The sequence below is a fragment of the Styela clava genome, chromosome 3 (genome assembly GCF_964204865.1).
Source record: "Styela clava chromosome 3, kaStyClav1.hap1.2, whole genome shotgun sequence".
In the NCBI taxonomy this organism is placed as follows: Eukaryota; Metazoa; Chordata; class Ascidiacea; order Stolidobranchia; family Styelidae; genus Styela; species Styela clava.
In genome coordinates, this window is record NC_135252.1 from 11,553,277 (window position 1) to 11,563,894 (window position 10,618).

The following is a 10,618-nucleotide window of genomic DNA, read 5'->3' on the forward strand; positions in this document are numbered from 1 at the left end:
CGAGAAGTCGCTGGCGAAAAAGTGGATGTCTTTGCAGTTTATTGGGATGGACGAAGTGAAGTGAAGTTACAGTTGCAGTTAATGAATATTATAATTATGATGTAATATGGTATTAAGTATATATAAACTGTTGCGGTGTCCAGGGTCTATTCCTGCTTAACAGACACCAACAATTCTGGATATCTCAGTCTCTATCATACATATTATATTAGACTCAAAAATTTCAGTTTAGTTTGATATGACGTTAGCCTGAATCTAGTCCGAAATGTTCTGCCTCAGCTATTTTTAATTAATCAATGTTCCATTTTTTACAGATCCGTCGGTTATAATAATCTAAAGTAGCCACCGTCGTAGGCCTAGTTTTAGTAGCATTACGAATTCGCTCCCAGTGCCGAGATGTTTTCACAACAAAATACTGTTCTACTAGTGATTCTTGCTCTTCTGGCTACAGCGATTATCGCAGGTAAGGTGATGAGTATATATATAATGTGGCTAAATATGACTATAAGTTCTTACAATCACGAACATCATTGCCGTACAGTACATAAGATGGATTGCCTATTACATTTTTTTAAGTAAATGAGCAATTAATTCGTGGTATTATACACACCTTCGACGTGAGCTCGTGTAAAAATGTGCGTTTTATTTTGTTTAAATATAATAACCTACTCTTTGTGTATTATTTTCCACTTGAGTTGTTTATAAAGGGTATAATCCTACGTAAAATACGTGTAGTAAAGTATTTCAAGTGTAATTGAAAGACTATCGTAGTGTTCTTGTATATATATAATGCATGGGCGCGGTTTTTCGCTTGCTCTTGTGATACTTTATTTTGGAGAGATCTTTGTTCTTGGCTGTTTCTTCAGAATTCCACCGACTCGGTCGTCATAAAACTGGTCTAACGCAATCGTAAGCTGCCGAAAAAATTAAAGCGTCCCATTTCGTTTAGGCAGATAAAGACCGGCAATGTACCCAATATGGTGTGCCGTTTCCCACATTTCGAATGTTCAAATTCCTCACCTGCTCTGCTCATAAATAGTAATCTGTTTTAATACATAATTTTTCTCACGCTCTACCATGACGATAAAAATTTTATTGCTAATTAGTTTGGAAACGTCTGTTTAGGTAATTTTAAAAATTCTCATTCTTGCTAAAGAATTTCTTATTTAGTAGGAAGTAGGAGTGTATGAATTGTTTCTTGATACGTTTACACACCATACAAAAATTGCTTGTAAAATGTTAAAACTTCTTCTATAGCCTGCATCAAGATATCGCTACATGTGCAAATTAGTTGTGTTGAAGTATATATATTGTTATCGCAAAATGCTGAAATCGAGAAACATGTATCTGGTCAATTACAATTTATAGAAATATAGATTTTTCTCGCTATCAGGAACAATATCAGTTGATGGCCACGTATACACATATTTAAATATATTCTTGTGTGGACTAACAACTTCCATGTTGGTATTTTATCAGACGCAAAGCCTAGCAAGAACAACAAGTCCAACAATCCTGATTCCAGTGATGATAAGAAACACAAGTCGACAAATGATGGCACTTTCACGGCAAAGACGGGAGTGCAAAACTATGTGGCCAAGTGTTGGATGTATTGTCTTCGCAAAAACCTGTATACCTTCTATCTGAGGTGCCAAAATGTACAAGATAAAAGTGAGTTGTGAAATCTTCAATTTCGTAGATAAAATGATTTGGGTCGACTCAGCATCTTCAAGTGAAGAGACTTGTGAATAGTTGTGATGCTGGCTGTTTGTGGCAACTGTGTGTAAATGTGCCACTGAAAGATTGTTTTACGTACCCTATGTACTTGTGCACCCTCCGCAACACTTAAGAGACCATATAACTTAAGACCTAATGATGCACAATTTCTTTTTCAGCTACGTGCATGTATTGCAGATATTGGTTGAGATGTCCAAGCGGCTATGGGTATTTTTGAGAGGTCAGTATTTGCTTTTACTAATTATTTAAATCAGTGGTTCTCATTTTCTGTTAAATTCCTCCCTTAGCCTATTTTGGAACTATTCCTTCTTCCCTGTGAATATACCTACTTTATTAGTTTAATCTTCAATGGATCCTTTGCTAGTTCTATGGCATGCCGTACTCCCACTTTTGTACAGTTTAGGTTTAGGTAGATTGTTATATGTTCATGAATAAGTAATAAAGTAATATTATATTAGTAATAATACAGCAAATACAAAGCAAAATTCCTCACCTAAAATGACAAAATTCCTCTCCGGCTGGGTAACGTCGATTTCAAAGATCAACATTGGAAAATATCTGCCCTAATCTATTTAACCTACTTATGGACTTCTAGAGATATTCCTGTTTCTGAAAAAACGTTATGAATGTATAATTCGAAAAGTGAATATTAGTTTATCTGTAATATTGAAAGTGTTTTTCAATTATAATTTAGTTACGTATATTCACGTGGATGTTAGTCAGAAATGTATGGATAAATTTTATATACGTGTGTTAGTTCAATTTTCTTCAACAAGTACTTTCTATAAATACGATAAAAATATTTTTACAGGTTGATGTTGTTACAACTGCAACCAGCCATTTCCAGAGTGTTCCACAGTCCCAACCGAAGATACTTGAGGCAACACCTATTTTGTATTGTATGGAATGTGATATGATTGAAGGGAAGATGAAGATACCTTGAAACATTTGCAAATTTGTATACCGGTACTTCTATCGCATTGGAAGAAACTTTTGTGAACATAAACTTTGAATCTCCCCAGATGAGAACATTGTTGACACAATTTCATTTCGTTTTTGCTTGCACAATCGCATCGGGGTTTTGTGTGTATTTTGATATAATAAACATTCATATTTGCACCTTTGTACACCTTTGTCTGAGAGTATCAGACGCTGGCCAATGAATATGTAGTCTATATTATGCGTTTCGAGGTTTGTTCCGGGCAAGTGAGAAGTTGGGAGAGTTTGGATCTTGTTTGTTGCAGTAAGATGTTCTAGAATTCTACAGTGTTGTGAAGAAAGAGGTAACTCTTAGTAGTTTAATGGGATGAACAAATCCTCTGTAAATCGAATAATCTAATTATTTCATGGCTGTTTCTAAAACCACTTGCAGGCCTTAAAAATAAACGTTCCCGCTTTCGGTGTTCTGTGACTAGATGCGAGATTCAACATTTGATGAAATTACGGTTTCGTCTAAGGACTCGTGCATGACTTTTGGTTGCAAGTGAATATTTCACTAATAGTGATTACCGTTTGTGTGGTTATTGCAACTGCCTTATGCATCTACAAATTGTTGTCTAAACAAAGTAAACGATGCCTGCCAACTGTAGTATTATGGCGGTTATTGGAAGGTTTGAGTCCTCTCGCTGCCAGCCGGTAGAAGATCAGATTTATAAAATCACAACATTACCGTGTAACATTCATTTTTTGCAACTATATATATATATTCTACAATGTGTATATATAGAAAATTACATAAAATACGTCTGTGTGCAAACTATTTAATAATGGAAAAATCTCATTCAATCTGTTTTTATCTACTTTGTTTTCTACCAACTATATACTGTATACAGTACACGAAAAAGTTCGTTATAAAGAAAAAGTGAGAAAAAATAATTAATGGAAATTTAAAAGTAAAAGCTCAAAATCTATTGCCATCTGCTAATACATAAAGTATAAATTTATTTCGGCTCATTGTGATCATCTGGTACACATAGATCTCCAAAATGTTCGGAACTCAGTTCAGATAGTCTAAATGCCATAGCACACGTTTACAACTTCGCATACATTTGGAATTGAGAAAGGCAAAAAACTAGACTAAAAAAAGTTCGAAAAATGTATATCTGAGTTCGTGCAGTGTGATAATGTTATTAGGCTATTGAGAAATTAGTTTACTGATTATGCTTTATGATTGATTGCAGTAATTATCTTAGGCTACGTTGATTGTTCTTCAAGATCCAAAGAATCTCTGTAACCGCTGTCAAGACTCAATGTAGATTCTTTCGTGAGATATTGATGATTATCTTGTGACAACTCTGCTTGGTCTTCTGCGAAATCTTCCCGAGGAGATACTGGATTCTCATCAGTAAAAACTGGCTCCTGCGTCTCTTCAGAAATAGTCGCTAGCTCTTGATCTATTGGATGTTTAATTCGGATATTTTCTTCCAATTCATCAACACATGATTTATACCTCACGTGCATGTCATCATCTTGTCCTACTTCGTCTTCCATTTCTGCGTAAGAATCTGCGTCGCTTCCATCGCAACTCCCACTCGTATCACTTGCCGGCTTAGCTACAATAACCTGCCTGGCCCAGAATTTTTCGTTTAGAAGAGAGTTAGGGGGATCTTCTAAGCTATCGCTTGTATTCTTTTCGTCCTCATCATCGCTGCTACTGATGTCAGTAATTGCTTGCTCGTCTTCGATATTTTCGATGTCTTCATTTGACTTCCCTGTCTCAAATTCAGACAATTTTGTGGGTGGTATAACAGTCGAATTAATAAGCGATACCTGAAAATAAAAGTGATTCTTAATTATCCTCAAGACGTTGTATTAAGCGTGGGTATTTACTGAAATGTGAAGCCGATTCGAAACCATCATAACCGTACGTTATCATTCATAAATTTTCAAGTCACTCGATATTCAAGTAAATTTTTGTTTCGTGTGAGTACTTCGACTTCGGGAAATATACAAATCAGTAAAATTGCCTTATAAACATACGTAGAAATACCTTTTTTGTGAGTGGAACTGTTTTTTCTTTCGTCAATTTAAAATTTAAGCTGACGTCACTACCTACGTCATCAGTGAGCTCACGAAAACATTGCCACGATGTCCCGCCTTCCCAGCTCATACCACTGAATGCAGGAGGCGCTTTGATTTCTCCTTGATTTTGCACCCAGGGAAGAAGTAGAGATTTACCTTTTAAAAGAACACAAAATAATAGTCTCTCATTACATATAGTATTTAATATTCACACTGCATAAGATGTTTAAAGTAATTATATATTAATATTAACGATGTGTTGTTTTGGACGGTTTTTATAATAATTTGTTGCGACTTAGCACCTTAGTAACTGCATGTTACTTTATTGCGTATCACTAAAAACAATAAACAACAACACTCGTGGAATTATTGCACTTGTTATGACGATAATATTATATATGACCTTACCTGGAAGGTTGATTTTCAAATCAAATTTAAAATCATAATCAGCCAGATCTGTTACCGATTCGTTTTCAGTATTCGGTCGAATTGTAACCTATGAATAATATAGATTCACGATAAAGAATTATATAATTGAATTTGTTAAGTTTCAGATATAGTGCTATAAAATCTTTAATTGACAGATTCAAATGTTGCGTGGCATGATTCATATCACATATACTCGGTTATGACATATGTATATTAATATAACATCTCAGTAAACAATAAACAGTATCGTATTATAAAAACACAGTAGTTTTACTGTTATTCACTGGTATGGATGCGTAGTAAAAATTTGTTTTTCGGTAGTAATAAACACTGCTCTAAGGATGAGTAAAAAGCTGTTATTGGTTGTTCGTGTAGCATTAAAAGCGCTTTCGTCACTACGGCAATATTTAGATATTCCCATATGGTGTAATCAGTGCATTATATATTAAGATTGGACCCCTGTGTTGCATTCCATACTTTCTCATAAAATGAGTCAAGTGGATATTTTTTGACAAGGTCGGCAACCGACAAGCCTGTTTCCTTTTACGAATAGCCGGACGAATTTTATATTTTTTAACAATAGCAATCAACTGCGTAAAATCGGAATTATATTTTTTCAATGTCCAATTAATAGTCGAAGTCTAAATCTGTTCCACTTCTATACATGAGATGTAACGAATATGTCACCTTCAAGCGTGTTCCACTCGGCATTGCATCCGGAGGAATTATAATTTTCTTGTTATTAGGAAGTTCTATTACTCCTTTGCCTCCTCCTCCCGAAAACTTGTCAAAACTTAACCTGCAACTGCTCCTTAATAAATTCAAATTGAAACTGTAATTAATTCAGTGTCTAGGAAGTTGCATTTTCATTCATTACGATTTAATTTATTTCGATTTTAAATGTAGGCTACACCGTATGAGTAATACACTCTGATTTTTTAATTTAAATTATTTTACGACATTTTTTTGTTCATTTCTGAACGACGTCCGGTGCTTTTCTTTTTTGTTATGTCATTTTCTTAATTTTACTTGATGTTCAGTAAGAAGAAAACATCTGATTTTTTCAAGATGCTAGTTTGAATCAATTGGTTAGCAGCCATGATCAATCAATTTTTCTATGTGTAAGCAATACGAATGGTAACAAATAAAACATTGTTATTTCTATGGAAGGTTCATTTCTACGATTGCCTCTAGATTACCAGGTTTCACATTGTTACCATTCAACAAGTCCTGATTTGGCTTCAGAAGCAAATGAATCGCTGAATATTACTATTATTTTATAAACATACTTGGCACTGAAAAAGGTTTTTATTCAGATTTAGATAAAATTATGGAAAATGCGCATTATGGCTTCAACTGCATTGGATAATAAGGAAAATAAGTACTTTTTTTCGATGATCCAGACGGCCAAACCCGGAAAAAGCCTGAGGTAGATGTTTAAACAAGTTACTTGAAAATATAAAAGATGAGAATTCTCTGCAAAATATTAGCACTTCCCGGCAGTCAGTTTTAAATATACCCATGTCCATGCGCATACTTCCAATCGAATATTGACTGACCTTCCTGTTGAATATCCGCCTTCAGATAACACAGATCGACGAGGATATATAACTTCAGATCGACGTCCTCTATCTCCGCGAATGAAAGATCCATTTTTATCATATTCTGATGATGAATCAAATGAATTTTGCCGGTCATTCAACCAATTTTGCACAGATCGATTTGTTCTAGGCGTCGCTCCGTACAACAGTTGGGTATCCTCGGCTTCTACAAGATCAGTTGTTTTTGTTGTTCGCTCTGTAAGGGTGAAATTTGAATCAAGATAATGAATGTCATGAAGATAAGTTTTTTTTTCCTCGAGTGGTATCAAAGATGATCAAGTATTACCACCCTTCCGCACTATAATATCATTGTATATAGGGATCTTTTAAGCGAAGTTTGTGACAGGCGAACTTGATGAACCGTATTTCCTAATCAAAATGAGGCAAATTGCCGCTAAAGCTATTTTTGCCATGTGCAAATTAAATACATGACTGATTATTACATCTCGATATATCGTACAAAAGTCACTTGAGTTCTATATTGTATTGGTATTTTTGTGTTGTTCTTGCCAGCGACAAGCTTCATACTTTGTTTGAAGGGGTATCTTTTATTAGAGCAACTTGTTTTCACTTACAAGTTGCATTTGCCAATTTTGCGGACTACATGATTATACAAAATTCAAATATCTACCTAGTAAATCGTTCTCCTCTTCTTCCAATACTTTTCGAATTTCTTCCGAAGCTGCAACCTCAGATGCACGGTTGCCGTTGTTGTCTCTCAAACGAACCTTATTTAGCATAAAAATGATTTTTTTACAATACGATATGAAAATGTAGAATTATACGAATGATATTCAGGAATATTTAATATTTCTTTGTAGTAGAGTCCGCGTGGTTTGTTTAGGTTAAAATTAGTAGAAATGCGATCATGTATACAGTGCCATACAATGTTTATATGTAAAACCTAACTAAACATACCAGCACATTCCAGATTCTGACACCCGTCCCAGCCATGAAAGCTGAATGTATCTTACCTTCGCATTAAATTTCAGCAGCAAGAGAACAGAATTATTTGTCGATTCTGCGGCCACGTGGAGCGGAGTCTGGCCTGAGAAAATATATAAAAGTCTACAGCATAAATAGGAAAAATTCATTTTTGTGTAACAATCGCCATTATAGAAGTTCCGTAGCACCACCGTACTAGTTATTGTCTTAACTTGTTAGAAAGTTTCGCAACTCGATCGTTTATCGCAGGGTTCTTCAAACTGGGGATCGTGAAACCCACCATCACCGAAATAAAGCCAAGATTCTTTCTTTTGTGCGAGAATTTGTAAGCACATCGGTCTCGTTAATCGTATTGTCGATTTTGTTATTATTTTTTTTAAATACTTCCTGTAATATTAAATTTGACTTGATTTTTATTTTAGTTTCTGCTGTTCGCGAAAACATTTGGCAGTGCCGAGTGGGTCGTGATGAAAGAGGTCTATGGTATTAGATAGAAATGGCATATTTATGAAAAAGTTTATCAAGGGATGGATGGAAAGTTTTATCTTTCATTTAAACATTATGAAATTCTGTTTACACCCTTATTCATATGCGGTGAAAAATCATGACTAAATTAGCTTACCATGTCTATTTTTTAAATTAGGATTCCCTCCAAATCTAAGTAGAATTCCGGGAATAAGCGGATCAATCCCCCTTCTCAATGCACAAGCATGCAGTGGAGTGTCGCCATCTACGTTGCTAATATTAGGATTTGCTCCTCCTCTCAATAACCATTCAATCACCTTTAGATCACATCCGCAACAAACTGCACTGTTTATGCAAAATAATGAATATTTATCAAATATTACGATCATTTCCTATGGTTTGAATGTGAACAATATATTATATTGGGGTTCTATTATTATAAGGGTTGACTCTATTTTATTGTCTGCATCTGTCATAGCCACAGAAGGGCACACGTCTATGGTTTCAGATTTTTATTGTTTTCTTTGCGGAAAAGCAATGCTGAAACACGGAAATGATATTATAAAATCGAGCTTTGAGAAGTTTTAGATTGGGCACTGTTGTACCGCAGAGAATCTTAAGAATCACTTAAAGCCATTTCTCGCTTCAGTTGAGTCGTTTATACTGTATGATGTAATTACGATGATTAATTAATTAATAAATCAATTAGTGATTGAGGTTTCATGTTTACCTGAACAAAGCTGTGTCTCCGTGGTCGTTTTGTAAGTTGATATTTGGTTTGAATTTCAGAAGTAATATAACTGATTCAGCATTGTTGTGAAACATGGACACGTAATGCAATGCGGTATCACCTTGCGAGTCTTGCTCATCTGCGTGCAAAAATTATCATCTGAATTATACATCTTGACATGAACACATTCTTATTTGCAAAATAATAGTGGTGACCTCTGTTGCAAAAATTTTGACCTGTACTCATGCCTACACCTAAAAACATTCTTTGCGCTTCATAGTATTATCTGTGTACATAACATTGTCTAATTTGCATTATTAGTAAAAGAACATTTCATTATTACACGTTGGTCATTTTTGGTTGAAATACGTCTGAAAGTTTCGGAAAATAGTCTATTGATGCAAAAATACGACATAGCTAAAAATGTCAGTCGCGAACAATAATTGTTAGTCAGTGAAAAGTCGTTGGGTGAAAATACACGTCTAGAGGAAACATTAACGAGAAAATGAGATTGCGAAGATGGCATCTTAATACGAATATAAACTGGCATAGATGTGTTCAAAGTGACCCTGTAGTGGGTCAAGAACATACTGCGCTACATTAATAATGTTGAATTTTGACTTTGCAATGTGCTACAAATCTTACTATTGATATATATCAATAAATATTTAATCAGCATTACCCGCGACACTCGACAAACGCTATAATATTTTACCAATGCCTCCTAAATACCAACGCTATTATATGACTTGGCAAACAGTTCCGATCTCTAGAAACCCTTGTCGTCAACTGGTTGCCTCGATTAATGACTGGAGATTTTGTAGACATATACTTTGTTATTTGATCAGCCCTGTATAAATTGGATTTAAAATATTGGCACCAGGTACTGTCGTTAATACTGTTGTGTAATGTCGTATGTGTTAGTTACGGCGTTGAAGCACAAAAGATATTTGATAAAATCAGATTTGGGCGTAATTCAAGACATGCACATTTATTTTTCAACAATATTTTCGGAGATTGAAAAAAAATTTTTTTATGAACCTACCTACGTCATATACTCGATTCAGCACAAAGCTCAACATTTTTAGGTTGCTTTTCCGACTTGCCGATCTGTGTAACGCGTTCATTTTTAACGGTTTGGGAGGTGGCGTTTGATTTTTTTGACCTAGTTCATTGTCAGCTGTTTCTTTTGCCATTGTATCAACCAGTTGATTAAACGCTTCATTATATTTCATATCAATTTCAGTAGCACTCTCCACTTTTAGTTTCTGGGGTTTGTTAAAATTTTCATATTCCAGCAGTTTGTTGAGGTCTCCACCTTTCTTGAGATATTTTTGCAATTCTGACAAATCTCCTTTTTCTGCAGCTTCATGCAAACGATGATTTATTTCATCCGTGGTTAGTGTATTTCCCATTATTATTTAGTCGCTAGGTCATAATTAGCTTGGAAACTGAGTATAAAGTAGAAATAAATAAATAGTAGATAAATTTAAACAAGGCAAATTTTATCCGCCGGGACGTGGAGTAACCTCTAATTGGGAATGTCTATTGTACTCTTAGTTATCAAAAGGAGTGAGTTTAGATATGACAGTAGTACACGTACTGAGTCTCCATATCATCATAGCAGTATGGACATAAATTACAATGACCCACTATCTAACTAATCTCTGAATATCATCTTCCTTCCTAG

General features: G+C 34.8%; 2 protein-coding genes across 2 annotated transcripts; one reads left to right on the forward strand and one right to left on the reverse strand.

Annotated features, from left to right (window-relative positions):
* Positions 1-299: 299 nt before the first annotated feature.
* LOC120342485 (uncharacterized) lies at positions 300-2,856 on the forward strand. Its single transcript, XM_078111043.1, has 4 exons — positions 300-463; positions 1,480-1,671; positions 1,896-1,957; positions 2,549-2,856. Exons 1-3 carry the CDS (start codon positions 397-399, stop codon positions 1,952-1,954), a joined length of 318 nt encoding a protein of 105 aa, XP_077967169.1. The 5' UTR covers positions 300-396; the 3' UTR covers positions 1,955-1,957; positions 2,549-2,856.
* A 530-nt stretch (positions 2,857-3,386) lies between these two features.
* On the reverse strand, positions 3,387-10,395 carry LOC120342483 (uncharacterized). Its single transcript, XM_039411324.2, has 10 exons — positions 9,974-10,395; positions 8,929-9,067; positions 8,356-8,543; positions 7,763-7,836; positions 7,420-7,516; positions 6,747-6,984; positions 5,875-5,998; positions 5,167-5,254; positions 4,727-4,914; positions 3,387-4,506 (listed from the first exon to the last, which is right to left on the reverse strand). The coding sequence occupies exons 1-10, from the start codon at positions 10,341-10,343 to the stop codon at positions 3,931-3,933; spliced, it is 2,082 nt and encodes a 693-aa protein (XP_039267258.2). The 5' UTR covers positions 10,344-10,395; the 3' UTR covers positions 3,387-3,930.
* Between the last annotated feature and the right edge of the window lie 223 nt (positions 10,396-10,618).

What these genes read in the sequence shown, in the direction of transcription:
- LOC120342485 (XM_078111043.1), top strand. Translation starts at nt 397, where the DNA reads ATGTTTTCACAACAAAATACTGTTCTACTAGTGATTCTTGCTCTTCTG. An exon ending in GGCTACAGCGATTATCGCAG is followed by an intron (nt 464 to 1,479) that starts GTAAGGTGATGA and finishes GTATTTTATCAG; the next exon opens with ACGCAAAGCCTAGCAAGAAC. An exon ending in CCAAAATGTACAAGATAAAA is followed by an intron (nt 1,672 to 1,895) that starts GTGAGTTGTGAA and finishes TTTCTTTTTCAG; the next exon opens with CTACGTGCATGTATTGCAGA.
- LOC120342483 (XM_039411324.2), bottom strand. Translation starts at nt 10,343, where the DNA reads ATGGGAAATACACTAACCACGGATGAAATAAATCATCGTTTGCATGAA. An exon ending in TGCTGAAATTTAATGCGAAG is followed by an intron (nt 7,517 to 7,762) that starts GTAAGATACATT and finishes ATGCTAAATAAG; the next exon opens with GTTCGTTTGAGAGACAACAA. An exon ending in CGAGTGGAACACGCTTGAAG is followed by an intron (nt 5,255 to 5,874) that starts GTGACATATTCG and finishes TATTATTCATAG; the next exon opens with GTTACAATTCGACCGAATAC.